The sequence below is a fragment of the Topomyia yanbarensis genome, unplaced genomic scaffold (genome assembly GCF_030247195.1).
Source record: "Topomyia yanbarensis strain Yona2022 unplaced genomic scaffold, ASM3024719v1 HiC_scaffold_92, whole genome shotgun sequence".
Classification (NCBI taxonomy): Eukaryota; Metazoa; Arthropoda; class Insecta; order Diptera; family Culicidae; genus Topomyia; species Topomyia yanbarensis.
The window spans coordinates 1-16,130 of record NW_026684180.1 but is presented as its reverse complement, the minus strand read 5'-3'; the positions used below and the strand labels follow the sequence as shown (position 1 = coordinate 16,130).

The 16,130-nt window shown below is 36.1% G+C and overlaps 2 protein-coding genes across 2 annotated transcripts; both read right to left on the bottom strand.

Annotated features, from left to right (window-relative positions):
- Positions 1-651: 651 nt before the first annotated feature.
- LOC131696208 (matrix metalloproteinase-18-like) lies at positions 652-2,607 on the bottom strand. The gene is made up of 4 exons (XM_058984751.1): positions 2,382-2,607; positions 1,408-2,067; positions 1,149-1,353; positions 652-1,090 (listed from the first exon to the last, which is right to left on the bottom strand). Exons 1-4 carry the CDS (start codon positions 2,568-2,570, stop codon positions 693-695), a joined length of 1,452 nt encoding a protein of 483 aa, XP_058840734.1. The 5' UTR covers positions 2,571-2,607; the 3' UTR covers positions 652-692.
- A 12,559-nt stretch (positions 2,608-15,166) lies between these two features.
- On the bottom strand, positions 15,167-16,125 carry LOC131696205 (matrix metalloproteinase-19-like; the record flags this gene model as incomplete). Its single annotated transcript, XM_058984748.1, has 1 exon — positions 15,167-16,125. A coding segment is annotated over one exon (939 nt), but the record flags the coding sequence as incomplete, so codon positions are not given.
- Between the last annotated feature and the right edge of the window lie 5 nt (positions 16,126-16,130).

Sequence of the window (16,130 nt, the reverse complement as noted above, 5' to 3'; positions counted from 1 at the left end):
GTGTACGTGTTTTGGTACGCATTAGCGCCTTCGAGTTTGCACACGAAGTGTGGGTTTAAGATGAACACAGAACTAGAGTGAACATGGTGTTCGATGTTTATTTGGGAAGTCTGCTCCTGAATAGACGCTTCCTCCGTCACCTTCAAACACCTAGCGTCAACTGATTTTGTGAATGCACAATTCAAGATTTGCCACTGGAATTTACATGAAATGAGTGACATTCAAACAGCAATTTCAGTCGCCATTGTTTCAGGAAATAATACGCCTGAGGTTCTGCAGCGGATGCCATTCCTGAAGGTTTTTACCCGAAGCAGCCTTGTAAAGTCAGCAAAACTTCCTATGTAATTCAAGTATTTGAATGTTAATATGTACATCACTGATTGGTGCTTTAAAATCTAACATATTCAGGCATGGACTAATGACCTAGACACCAAAGTCATATATTTCAACCGTTGTGTCTACCAGTATGTCTTCATTTGGAGAAAGTAGTTAAAAATAATGATGGACATTTAAAAAAAGATGTAATTTAGTTTTGTCAAATAAGCATGGTAAACTACAAAAACCAATTGTTTTATCGATACTTTCAATATCTTTTATGGAACATATTGTATTCATTTGGCAATCTTTCTTGGACAAACTAATACACTCTCGTTACAATTTACCTGAATGTTTGTATTTCATCACCATATTTATCAACACACCAGTAGCGTGCTATGCGTCATCCGGAACTTCCCATTCGATTTTGCCTCGTAATAACTTTGACTCTTGAAGGCTCCTATGGTGGTCTCCGTATCCAGAGCTGCGTCCAAGTTACTCGGCAAACCAAGAACTCGCGTACTGCTGGGAGACGATGAACTAACCTTTTTCGACTTAGGATCGTACGCCCAGTACTGACTTCCCCGGAAGGCATAAATATCACCGTCTCCGTCGACCATCATGGCGTCACAGTTACTGGGTAGCCCGGGGAAAGCCTTCTTGATCAATCGTGGATGCCCCGGTTCCAACCGACTACCCTTGAAGCGCCAGAATTTTTCGCCTTTGAAGAAGTAACTACGTCCATCCAAATATCGGAAAGCGGCATCTATGTCACCTATTAACAATATCGTTAGGCCCACACAAATTTCATGTAAGCTAGAACTTGTACAAACCTGGCAGACCTGGCCACTTGGTCGAGATCAGTTCTCCCTTGGACCGAGTTTCGTTCGCATTGTAGAAATAGTTACCAGCCAAAAAGTAGACGTTTCCATCTTCATCATCAATGGCCGCGTCGATCTTGGACAATGTGCATAATCTCGGACCGGAGGTGCCCATTGCTCGACCACCTCTCCGTACACCATAAAGAGCTTGTATTTTCTAGGAAAAAGAATGATAGTTAATCGAACCATTGGACTCCCCAAAAAAACCTACCTCAACGTCCATCGGCTGTGGTTCGGTAAATCCATTACTCTCCGTTGGATGCATCAGCGAAGCTTTCGATCTGGAGTGCTCTAGGCCTAAAGAATGTCCAATCTCATGCAGTGCCGTGTCTAGGAAATCCGTCAGTGACGTATCTCCCTCGAAGAAGTACTGACTGTTGAAGTGAATATCTCCTACCTCTGGATAATAGGCATGTGCCAGAGTTTGCGAATCGTCAAACGTGCATTTATCGCCTCGCTGCCGATGAACCTTTCCACCAAATCCAATCTCAATATCGGAATCATCATCGTCAACCTCTTGAAAGTCCAGGTTCGTAACTTTACTCCACTCCGAAAACGCTTTGGTCAGCAATCTTCGAATAGGTTCAGGTGCTTTCCCTCTCGGAAAATTCTCGATCCTGTAGGTAAGCGACTGTTTATTCCATTTCATTACATCGTCTGCCTTTTTGGAGCTTTTCTTCGATCCACAATGCGGCGATCCGATGACCAGTTTAGTGTCGTCATCCAGAACGCCCGTTTCCTCCAGCCCGTGATCTCGTTGGAAGTTGCGAATCAGGTCCGTCAACGATTGCTCCGTCGATTCGGTCATTCGTTGTCTGATTGACAGGGGATCGTCGTCTACCTCGTTGTACCCGAGTCCACGTAGAACGATCTGTGGGAAGAAAATGTGTTTGAATCAGTGGCGGATCCAGGGGGAGGGTCCTGGGGGCCCGGACCCCCTCCGAAATTATTGTACTTGTTGAGAAATTTTTAATTAGTTTCAATTTTATATTAGCTTTAAACTCAAAATTACTCCAAACCAAATTTGATTAACAAAAATGATATTCTTTTAATAAGGTTATTGCGTATTACGAATTGTGTAATGCTCAATTTAAAATCGAAATTTCGTACCCCTCCCGAAATTTTTTTCTGGATCCGCCTCTGGTTTGAATACGATAAATTAATTATTTAAAATCAGCTATTTACCTCAGCATCCATTTCGGAAACTGCAGGAATTTCTAGTGCTTCCGTTGGATCCACCGAGGCATTATTACTTTTATTCCTTGCTAGAGATCTTACGCCTGCCGATGTCGAGGAAGGTGCGCTGTGCACTTTTCTTGTACACAACTCGCACGTAATCAGAACTAATAGAAGAACTATTCCGTTACTATCCATCCTGTTGGACGTCCAAATACAACTGCCCTTGGGCAAATTAATGCATCAGCTTTAATATAAAGCTTCCTGATAAGGCTGAAAATCTCACGTCAAACTGGAACCGAATCGTCTTCGTGCGTACAATCGACTGAAAAGCTTAAATTCAATCGGAGTCACTTTAATGTGTAATGCAAAACGCGCTTAGTCGTTCGTTCGAACCCTGTACCTTGCTGTAATAGAATGCATGGGTTCGCAATCACTATTCGACGCAGGGAAATTCCAACAAAATGCAAAAACGTACAAAATAGGAATTCCGCTCCGAAGATCGGACTGATAAGGATGAACGTATACCAGAATCAGTTGAGTTAGTTAGTTCATCCTAAATTTGTTGGGTAAGGGCATACTAATACTAATCATTTTCTGTCAAATTCAGTTGATTTTTTTTCAGCCGTCCTAAAAATATCATTCGTTTAAATCAATCATTAATAGACGAGTCTCCGGAACATCGCAATTTGACGGAATCAGCTAAAAATGGAGTGCAATTATAAAATGATATCCATATATATTTATTGATCTTGAAACTGATCTCTTAGTCGGAGTCCTATATTTGTAAATTCGTATCAAGATCAAATGATATAGGGGAGGATGGCGTAAAATGCATACTCTAAGGAAGTAAAATATATCGTGTCCCCATCATCCAACAGATAGCGGCACTATCGCACAGTGGGACGAGCCCGGACTTAAGTCCATATATGAATGTTATGCGATATTCTCGTTAGTATTTTTCTCCTATCAGCTGAGCCATCAGAGACATTTTTGCGAGATTTCAAGTGATTTGAACGTAAAATGAATTTTTGGCAGCTTTTTTAAGGGCGTAATTCAAGTGTTACATCCGGTTATTTTCGTTTTTCAAAGAAATGGTTGATTTTATGCATTGCATTACTTCACCAAAATTATAGGTGTGATAAAATTACATCATAAAATCGCCAAAAATAAGTCACTAGTTACTTTTGTTAGTGTTTAGATAACAGTTTGTCATGAATTTTTATTGAATTCAAACTTCAAATGCGATAACAACAACGACGCCCGTGAATACCCGCGATCACACTATACTCATTCGAAAGCTTTTAATTTTCTCTTTCAAATGAGTGTATGCTAGTTTTGCGAAACTTGCGATAAGCAGTCAAAATTTTAAAAAACTGTGAATGGAGGAGACGCATGATTATTACTGATATTGAATTTGGGTAATCACTTTGTAGCTAGAATAATGACACAAATACATGCACAACTTTCAGATAGCGTTGAGAGCATGATCTACAAGGGTTTTACTAGTGATCAGGACTAAGGAGCTGAGTGGGAAGTATGTTTTTTAGATGGTAGAGGTATTAAGACTGATTGAAAATCAGCAAATATTTTCAACCATCTTAAATAGGGTATCAAATGTTTCTGGAACTATTTCTTGCTAACTTGCACAATAACTGTCAAATAGACTGAACACAGTTGAGTTCTAGTCATTTGGTGAGACTATTTTGATCCGAATTTGCATAGCACTGATATAGCTTAAGGGTATGCGATATTTCCAAATAAAATAAGACCATTTTTAAATGAACCATATACACGAAAAAGGGTTTTGGATTTATTTTCATTTATGATATGAAACAAGCAAGTAATTCAAAACACACCTACGAAAAAAAAAATCGTTAATAATCTTGTTGATTAGTGAATGTAATTAAACATTCCACTAAGATGCTCAAAATGTTTGTTTTGAAAATGATAGAAAATGTAGCTCACTAACGAAATAAATATTCCAAAATTAGTTGAACACATCTTATTTGATTCGTAAAAACAAAATAGTCATTTCTGCAGCCCCATAATGAGTTGTCAATAAATTCATTTCAATATGGAAAATAAATTCCAAAATTACTATTGAAAAAAATCATTATAAAAGACAAAATACTTACTTTTGAGCAATTCTAAAAAATAGTAAAGCTAATTTCTATTTTTATAGTTAAAATAGAAATTTAGCGCACAAATATTTTTTCAAAAAAAAATGGGTATCTTCACTACAAAATAATTCTTTGAGCCACCCTAACGTATAATGAAATTTTTTTTGCATGTGTTAATATCAAAAACGATTTAGTACACGAAACTAAAAAATATACACAAATTTTAAGAACGACTTTGAAAAAAAATATTTTTGAGACACCCTAATGAATAGTAAACGCTTATTTTTGAAATGTTTTAATTTAAAAAACGAATTCAGCGTACCAAAATTACATAAAATCGTTCTATTTAAACCGATATGGCAAAGTTTGGACTTTAGTCCACCTTTTGTTCTAAGTCGTCCCACTGTGTATCGCGCACCAGAATATCATCAAGTGTCTTGGCTACGGTCTACGCGGGTGTACCCCATTAGGCATAAATACGTTAGGCATACGGACGTTAGGCATACGTACGTTAGGCGTAATGGACGTTAGGCATAAAGACGTTTGGCATAATGGACGTTAGGCATAATATACGTTAGGCATAATGGACGTTAGGCATAATGGACGATTGGCATAATGGACGTTAGGCATAAATTATCATATTGAAGTATCCTTTAAGGAAATAACTTTTTGGTGGTGACAGCCTCGGGTGGTAAGAGCGGAAATGTTTAAAATTTTTTGAATTACTTTGGAAGCTGACAAAACTAGATCAACATTTTATTCTATTGTATATACCTAAAGAAATCTTTACTCAAATAAAAGATGCAGCACGAATGAAATCGATTGAACAAATAAACAAATTGCACATCTCTAAAATAGGCTAAATACTCTTGTTTAAAATCAGTTTATTTTGAATAATGGAAACACATCAACCCCCCATGTTGTTTGTAAACAAAAACGTTTTTAAGCTTCTAAAACTTTTGATTTAGGCAGAATTTACTCACAAAAACACGGAAGACCAGTAACTTGGACTATTAGAACTTAGAACTGAAGTTATTGCTATTAGTCTGATATAACTCTGCTGGAGCAGTACCACCAGAGATATTGACAATTAGCGTTGATAAATGAAATTTTGATATATCTTCATTATTTTCCATTATTATTGAAAACTGCTAAAGCGTATCTTCGACGATCTTTTCTTAGCATATAGAATATTGAAAATTTTCTAGGAGAATTGTGCTTAACACCGGAAGGTTAATATTGAGCAGCTTCCAGCACTGCGAAAGAAGCATCTTTCAAAGCGACTTTTTCGCGTTTCTTGAACCCTGTGAACGCTAGAAAAAAGTTGGGTATGTAAGGATTAACTTAGATTAGTTGTTCATGCATGCATGGTCTAATTGTCCAAGTAGAAATTAGTTAACCTAGGAGAACAGCTCATGAAAGAAAGAATGAAAGAATTATGCAATTTACTAATTCATTCAACGAATATACGAATATTGCTGGTTCTATATTAATTATCTCCCATATTCTTAAGCTCAGTGGCTGTATTCTCGAGGCCATCACAAATAGAAGTACGGAAACTCTTTGATGTGAGAGAGAGTTTATTTCTGTACTGTGATGAGTTACCGAAACGAAAAAGGTATCGTCACAAATGTAGAATCCGTAGCCTAATGTGGATCCTGTACATAACACTACCAATTTCCATTGGATCCAAAATTAATGTATATTCATTATTTTTTCCCATTTTTTGTTAACAACTTATTGAGTCAATTTGTTAAATGTTGTAACGGCATTTAATTAGCAAGGGACTGGAAGATGAAGTATATTTTTCAATATCAAGAGCCTTAGTACTCAAGATAGAGCAAGGAGTTTTAGGAAGAAAGTTTCAAAAAGCGTGGAAAGGGTCATATGAGCAAGCTTAGAGTTTCCCGGCGACTTAACCCTTTGTCTGCTACCGCAGGAGTCAGCATTAGAAATGTAAATCACATGAGTCTGTAGTATGCCCGGACGACCGTAAAGTAATTTTGTATTTCATGCTGTTGGAACCAATCTTCAATTCCTTGCTCTCCCTTGAGTACTATGGCTCTTAATATTGAAAAATATACTTCACCTTCCGGTCCCTTGCCAATTAAATGCCGTTACAACAGTCTGTTCATTATTTTGCTTTTTTTAAATATTTTGATGCAGCTATATTGGAAATACATCTAAAAGGCTAAGAATTTGCTTGTATCAAAACTGAAGGGATGTTTTCTTCATCTCATCTACAGAAAAATAGAAAAAAAGCTCTACACTTGTAAGGGTTAAATATCTCGCATGGTATCTTTCATTTTGGAGTTTCTCGCTAGAGTTATGCGAAGGTATGGTATAGCAATGCGTCATTTTTTCCTAACCTAAAAAAAAAACAAACGAAATCTCTAACGAAAGCCTTGCGATTATTTTTATATATTTGTGAATTATGCCTATCCTTTATTATGCCTAACGTACATTATGCCAATCGTCCATTATGCCTAACGTATATTATGCCAATCGTCCATTATGTCTAACGTCCATTATGTCTAACGTACTTATGCCTAACGTATGCCTAACGTACTTATGCCTAACGTATTAAATTATTACTTTCAAATGGTTTACAATATCGCCTTGATGTCAAAGAGAAAGTTGCACGAAAATTTACGGGCCTTTTGAAAAACCTATTATTGTTGATGGAGAAACGCGACTAACTTATGAAAAGGTCGTAATAAAACAAAATAATTGTGTTGTTTAAACAAAAGTTAAAATATTTCGAGAACTAATACATTTTAGAAAATTTTCGTTAAGAGCATTTCGATTTAAAATGGCGTTTAGAATCATATTCAAAAAGAAAATTGTATTTTTGACTGCAAATAGTAAGAATTATAAAAAATGTCAAAAGTTGTTGTTAGGAAAACTTTTTTATTGAAAGCTTCTCCATGATCCAAATACACTAAAAAGGTTGCTTTTACATCTTTACATTAAATTTTTGACATTTTTTGTTGGGGTAACGCGAATAACTTTTAAAAAGAGCATAATTACACGAATTATTTGTTTTTGAAGTAGCAAAATTTCAAATATCTCGAAAACTATCGCATTTTGGAAGATTTTTATTAAATGCATTTTGATTTTAAATGGTGCTTAGAATTATATTCTGTAATAAAATTACAATTTTGTATGTCAATTAGTATGAAATTTAAAAACATGTACGAAGTTATTGTTAGAAAAACTTTTTTACCGATTTTTTCTCCATCATGCAATCACAATCAAAATGTTTCTTTTCTCTTTAGGTTTTTGGTAACAAAATATAAAAAATTTAAAAAAATGGGTTTTTTTGCAATTTAAATTTTTATCATAAATTTTTGTTTTTTTGAAAAATGACACAACATTTTTTTCAGCGTATATTTTTTTCGGACAGAAGTATTCATTCCCTGTAACTTGTTCTCAGATAGTTTTGCTGTATAAAATACAGTAATCGAACAAAAAAATTTTGAAATTCATACGCGTAGAAACGTTTACGCCCTTTTGAAAAATTACTCTTGTATCAAAATATTCCAATTGCTAGAGAATACAGCGAACACACCTGCAAAGTTTCGTTCGAATCGACGATGGTCATATTTTGCGGTCGGCCGGTTTCTCATGGAATCCCTCTAAAGCGAACACTCGCTCATACTGCTGCTGAAGCAGAGATGCCAGACTTTACAGTTTTTTTCGATGACGCAGATATTTGCAGATTTTTTTAGTTTGGTTGCAGATATTTACAGATTTTTGAAAATAAAGGCTTTTGGTTACACTAGTTTCAAATATACTTCAGGTTTTTCCTCTATAACCTGTTTCTCTCTACCTATCTTGGGCTATAAGTGCACTATTTTCATTTAATATAACACCTTATCCATAAGTCATTTTTGGTCAAGAATAGTTTTCCAGAATTTTTTGTTCTTCCCAGACTTTTAAAATTATTATTGCAGACATTTGAAAAAAGTATCTGGCATCTCTGTGCTGAAGAGAGTAAGTTCTAGTTTAAAATTTTACACATTTATACCACAGAAAGGCCAATTTTAAGAATATAGCACTGAACCACTCCAGAACGTGTCCTTAGGTCGTTACTTGACTTTAAATTATTTTCCCCAATCCATCGAACCTGAGTGTATGTGCTGAATACACTTTATATATTAAAACACAGTTATAAACGTGTTTCAACGTGTTTGTTTTCTCTATACCCCCCACCCCCCCCCCCCCCCCTTCCCTATTACGTAATATATTCTTAAGAAAAATTTCTGCTGCTAAAACATGTTACTTAAAGTTCTAGCTTACTCCCACTCCCCCATATGTCACTACATGTCTGAATTTGTCGTACCCCCTACCCCACTAAAAGCGTTACGTAATTTATAAATGGTCCCATATACTACTTTTTAAAGTTCGAAAACAAAACTGTTCGGAAAAAATAACCAGAACGCTCTGCTGGAAATGTGATTGTTTCCATTCCAATTTTACTTTCAAACTCATAAATGAAACGCTGCTGAATATGCCCTAGGGCATTTGATTGATATAAAATATTAATGCTTCCAAACCTGTGATAACGAAAAAAATCAGTCACTGATTTCTCTTGGTCAGATGGCAGTACTTTTGGGTTGACTGGCAAGAATCGCTATAGATTGGCTTCGCATTTTTTTGAAAACCAAATCAAAACTGAAACTGCTGTAACGCAACTCCACGCCCACCAAAATCTCCTACTAACCCCCGTCATTCAGTAGACACAAATTCAGTTGTGTTCGCCGGCGCTTTAGAAACACTTACAGAAGCATGCCATCAGATGCATTAAAACGCATCACGTATATGCAAAATATGACCCGCGTGTGTCACAGGTTCATTACCCTACGTATCTACAAACCACCAAAAAATATTTTTGCATGCGAATTCCAACCCAAAGCACATATAAGCAAAAAAATAAATCAAGTTGTCCCAACGCAAACTCACAAGCACGACTCATGCGTTGTGTTGGTTAATTTCTATCCAAACCAAAACTACCCTCCCACTTTGCACACGGCAAGGAATCGGGTGTAAATTGTACACAGTTTAACGCTTGTTGTACCGTACAGGCATTATAGTCATGATGTTGCTCGTTTGTCATGCGAGCAACGAATGATTCTAACGAGTATGCGGAACCTCTATTTATAACATTTTTTAGATTAGAAGTTCATTAGAACAGGTTCATTACCTTACGGATCTAACTTTTGTCTTCTGCTGATGGGGGTCGAGCGTAGGCAGCATAACTACGAATCACTCAAGTACGCCAACAAGACTCCTGGACTTGACGCATTTACCGTGAGAACCGACTCGACAACAATTCTACAGTAAAGTTGCAATTAAATTTGTTTTCTAGGCATGGAGAGGTCAATTATTTCGCAATATTTATTGTAGTGACACATCATTCCATTGATGGGGATAGTTTTAGCATAGTTTGTTCTTGTAATAATTTACGAGCTCGTAGATGACGGTTAGGTACATAACATTTTATTCGCGAGAGTAATGATGCGGATTGTACGCGTTGAAAAATATTGACGTTAATAAAGTAAACTATGGGAAATTCGCAGCGTTCCTTGAGTGTTTGTATGTTAATGAGCAAGCAACGTGTGTTATATGATGGAAGAGGGAATGCTGTACAGCTTAGTTTACAAAGTATGTTCGAAAGAAATTGTTTTTGGATTAATTCGATGCATTCTTCGTACAGGACAGTGTATGGATTTCATACTACGTTCCAATGTTTCAAAATTGGTCTGGTGTATGTATTGTACATATAATGATCTAATTGTGTAATGGTCTTCAAAATTATAACAGGAAACCCAGTAAACTATTTATTTATTATTGTACGGGTGTACCCCATTAGGCATAAATACGTTAGGCATACGGACGTTTGGCATACGTACGTTAGGCATAATGGACGTTAGGCATAAAGACATTTGGCATAATGGACGTTAGGCATAAATTATCATGTTGAAGTATCCTTTACGAAAATAACTTTTTGGTGGTGACAGCCTCGGGTGGTAAGAGCGCAAATGTTTGATTTTTTTGATATTGTAGAATTACTCTGGAAGCTGATAGAACTCGATCAACATTTTATTCTATTGTAAATACCTCAAAAAAGCTTAAATCAAATAAAAGATGCAGAACGAATGCACATCGAATGAACGAATATACAAATTGCACATCTCTAAAATAGGCTTAATACTCTTGTTTAAAATCGGTCTATTTTGTATTAAGGCATGAATAATGCACATCAACCCCAATAATGTTTTTAAACTGCTAAAACTTTTGATTTAGGCAGAATTCACTCAAAAAACAAGTAAGACTAAGTAAGTAAGGTACTATTATAACTTAGAACTAAAGTTATTGCTATTAGTCTGATATATTTTCCATTATTGTTGAAAACTGATAAAACGTATCAATTTGTACCGTCTTCGACTATTTTTCCTAGCATATAGAATATTGAAAATTTTCTAGGAGAATTTTGTTGAGCACCGGAAGGTAAATATTGCGCAGCTTCCAACACTGCGAAAGAAGCATCTTTATAAGCGGGTTTTTTGTCTTTCTCTGAACACTAGAAAAAATTGGGCATGTAAGGGTTAACTTAGATTAGTTTTTATGCATGCAAGATGAAATTGTTTAATCCCGTACTCTGACGAGTTACCGAAACGAAAAAGATATCGTCTCAAACGTAGACTCCGTAGCCTAATGTTGATCCTGTACATGACACTGCCAGTTTCCAAAGGATCCAAAACTTAATGTCTGTTTTTTTTTGCTTTTTTTTGTTTTTTTTTAAATATTTGGATGCAACTGTATTAATAACAAATCTAAGAGGCTTGAAATGTGCTTGTATCAAAACTGATATTATTGCCTTGAAGATGAAGGCTTTGAAACGTAGGCGATAGACAAAAAAAAATTGCTAAAACCGTGACCAAAAGTCATCTCCATCTGTTCAAAACTGTTCACTTAAATGAAGGGATATTTTCTTCGTCTCGTCTTCAGAATAAATAGAAAAAAAACTACACTTGGAAGGGTTAAATATCTCGCTAAAATTATGCGAAGGTATGGTATAGCAAATTTTCCTGTTTTCCAGTCTTACAAAAATAAGCGAAATCTCTATAATAACGAAAGCCTTGCGATTATTTTTATATTTTTGTGAATTATGCCTATCGTCCATTATGCCTAATGTACATTATGCCAATCGTCCATTATGCCTAACGTATATTATGCCAATCATCCATTATGCCTAACGTCCATTATGCCTAACGTACTTATGCCTAACATATGTATGCCTAACGTATTTTTGCCAAACGTCGTGCACCCTTATTGTACATACATTATAGATAAGGGTTATAAGAAATGTCCAATCGCACTGTTATGAGGTTTAAAAGCGTTTCACATTTCTTACAAAACAATTGTATAGGATTTGCTCAAACTTCGAAAACTTTTTCTGAGTCTCATATACCAACCGACTCAGCTCGACAAATTGGGACAATGCCTGTATGTGTGTACCCTAGTGTCATGTAATTATGTTAGCAATGGCTGTTGCTTACTTTCTGAGATATGGCTGATTTTATCAAAACACGACACGGTTTAAGACAATAAATTTCAAACAAACAATGAAGCCTATAAAGATACCTTTTGTTACAAGCTATAGATTGTCTAAATCCGTTTATGAACGGCAGAGATATTAAACATTTAATATTTTTATTCATCACTTACCAGTGTTCAATAACTAAAAATTAGATCGTTACATAAATAGTATTGTTTTACTGGTGTTTTGGGGGCAAACGTGAACCGATTTTGAATGTAAAAACACATCTACGTGATTCAATGCAATTTCAAAAACAGTTTTTGAATTTACTCAACATTGAATGAACTATTTTTTAATATGTAAGTTTAGCTCAAAGACACAAATAATGTGCAACGGGTGTTCAATAAAAAATGAGAATGACTTTAATACCTTTCTGTAATTAAAGTAAAGAGCGTAAATTTTTCTCTACAAGAGAATTGCTCCCTGAACTCCCTAGAAATGGGTGGCATGACAGTTCGCTCGGGTGCTGTCAGTTCAATCGAAGATGGTGTCGAAACAGCAAGCACTTCGCGAGCGTTTTGTACGGTTTTTCGAAACGCATGGTCATCGTGGGAAAAGTTTACGGTAGGCCACTTTCGAGACGAAATCCTGCCCGTGAGTATAGTTTACTGGATCCTGGCATCCCTGAGCGTGGAGTGGAAGGCCGGTAGCGGCTTAACCGTCTGCAGTAAAAATTTATACGTAGTAGAGAATTGTTATAGAGCGTGTTTGTGTGCTATTGGTTGGGGAATATCTACACGCCAGATGGCGCTTCGGAACAAATTGTGTTTTACTCCTATTTCGTTGAAAGTCGCAGCAACGCGCGACAGTTAAATTTTTAAAAAGATGTATACCACGTGCGGTTTTTAAACTCTTCGTATCTGTATTGAATTTTGATCGAAAGATATGTTCGTTTAATTTTTCATTTTAATCCTTCAATTCATTTAATACTGTTTATTCTTTTCTTTTTTTTATTCATTTTATCAATTCTATTCGTTTTGTTTATTTTAGTCATTCTACAGTGTAGACTGATAAAATCGGTTATCGGCCTCCGATTTTCAGCCCTCGATTTTACCTACCTCCGATTTTATCAGCTTTTTGATTTGTTTAATTTATTGTGTTTATTTACTTCTTTTTAATTTTATTGATTTCATTCATTTCATTCACGTTATTCATTTTTCCCGTTCATGCATTTTATTCAAATTATTAATTTTATTAGTTTTATTGATACTGTTTCGTCATCTCTTTTATTTCTTTCATCCAACTTGTTAGTTTGAAGCAATTTAATTTATTCTATTGGTTTTAAAACTTTTTAAATGTTGTTTTGATTAATGTTAATCATTGTACTGTTTTAAGAATCTGATTACTTTTCATTTTTTACTGCAAAATCTTTTTCTGTTGCGTGTATCTATGTTTCTCGAGTACACGCTTTAGTATGAATAGATTCATCCTCAGTATGGTGCCTCTAAAATCGTGGGGGCACCAGCCTTGGCCCAGTGTGCCCATGCGAAAAAACGGTATTGTCAGAAGCTTTGGTTTATTGACGAGAAACTGAATACGAACTCTAGGGGAGAGTGGGTACGCTTTTGTTTTTTTTCTGATAACTTTTCAATGACATAAAAATTTCAATTGCTAAATTCACCATCTTGTAGTCAATTTGAATTGTAAGAGCTATAAATAATGTGTAAATTCGAAAACTATGTCCTGTCAGTAATATGAACAATTTTGAAAATCATACCAAAACGAGGTTTTTGTAAAACGTGTGGTAACTTGATGCCCCACCTACTAGGGCTAAAGAAACAAAGCACACTATGACCTATAGATACGAAAGTTCAGCTATCTACCTAACCTGAGACATTAATTTATAAGATCACCTTTTTAGATGCACGACAAACTTTTACCACAGTAGAAAGTCGAGACAAGTGTTTGCGGTAAATCAACATTTTAGATCAATTAATAGTGCCAGGTGGGTTATGCAAATGATGTTTTTCTATTTCTACAAATTTCGAAAGTGTTTTAGAAAACTAATGATAGGGATCAAGAATACCCAGTGTTACAGGGATCAAAGATACCTGTTGTATGAGATGAACAAAACTTTTTTTTGTATGTATAGTGAAACTTTTTATTCGAAAAACGTGTTTTTCTAGGCAAAAGCCCTTGGAAAGTAATCGTACCTGAAAATATTCATAAATAATTAGTTTTACGATCTCATACAACCGTTCAAAAAATTTGTGAAAAGATCTTCGAGATGGATTTAAACACATATTTTCTAAAATATTATACAATTTTTCCAAACCAAATGTAACACATCAGATTTGTTTTTTAAACATCATAAACGACCAAATACTTAATTTTCTTTTTATATTGTGATAACTTTTTGCGTATAGATTAGGAGATATTGTCAGGGAATCAAATATCCCCAAGGATCAAAAGTCCTCTTTCTCCCCTATCTTCTGGCATGAGAGCCAATTGCCTGGAACTATGAAATATTTTTAATTCTTATAGAGGAAAATAAGAAAGTGTCCGATTGTGAAGTGTTTGGATTTTGTGCCTAACTGGCGCCAATTTGGTGTCAGCTTGGATTTATCGTCAAACGGACAGCAAGTCGGTGTCAGTTACTGATGAGTAGCATGCGGAACTCAAAATTCCATCTTTTCTAAGGATAGGGTCGAACCTACTCGCTTACAGATTTGCTATGGAATAGCTCAGTTACAAGATCCCATTTCATTATTTTCTTATGTTTCCCCTGATGCTTAAAACAATCGATTCTCCAAGTACTGATCAGACAATAGACTTGTTCAGCTGCGTTGGTATTGTGCCATTTTAATATTTGAATTGGGTGGAAAATGAGCCGCTTCTGGGCTTAAGGTGGTAGTATGAAAATGCGTGAGCTTAGTGTGCGTATTTTAATCGTCAGATATCTAATTACTCTTCTAAAATAATAATTAGGTATATTTAAGTAAACTAGTCAGCTTCAATTTATTATTTTTAATTGAGGGGGAGGGATAGATTTAACCAACTAACTATATTAGTTGCAATATTTAAAAAAAAAACGGAATCAATTGTACTATGTATTTGTCTCTGAAAATACATTCAAACTATCGGCCTAACATTTAAACCATTTATCTACGAGCGGACTGCCTGCACTTACAGTAAAATTCACCATATCCATCGTAAAATATTCCCGATTTTTGAAAAAATAGACAATCCCGTCGGTGTGAAACAACGCGGCATCCATATTCGTGGGCATGTTCCGAAAGTCATAAATCAACCTAGGAAAATGAGCGCTCACTTGGGGTCGCTTGGTGGGATTATAGAACCAATATTGCTTTTTCCGAATCGCTAAAATACTGCCACCTTTTGTAACGTACACCGCATCCAGATGATTCGGCAATCCAGGCAACTCGTCAGCGATCAACTTCGGATAGCCTGCTTCCAGTTGGTGATCAGCGTAAACCCACAGCTTACTACCCTTGAAGAAAAATGTTTTCTTATTTCGACAGGTAAACGCTGCGTCGATGTTTGCCGGAAGCCTCGGCCACTTGGATGATATTAAACGTCCCTCGGGATTTCGCTCACCCAAAGCGAAGTAGTGTTCTCCCGCGAAAATGAACGTCTGGCCGGTATGATCGTTCAGAATGGTATCGATTTTGTTTAGTGAGCAAAGCGATGGAGCTTTTTTCGCGGTAGCGAAAGGAACACCTTGTTTGAAAATCCGCCGAGCTCCATACAAGGCTTGCAGTGCTTTACGATCCTCCTCAGGAATTTCCGTGTGGTATCTAATGTGCATCGGAAACATAATTGACGACCTGGAAGTAGTATGATCTAAACCTAACGAATGACCAATCTCGTGCATAGAGGCACTGAGAAATTCTTCCTCCGAGTAACTGCGATCGCGGTTATAGTGAATATCGCCGACCTCCGGAAAGAAAGCATGTGCCAGCGTGGTGTTCCGCTGAAAGATACACTCTTGCCCCAGGCGATCACGATGTACTGCTGGCTCATCACTTACATAGATATCAGCAGTCGTTCCCGAAACTTCAACAATAT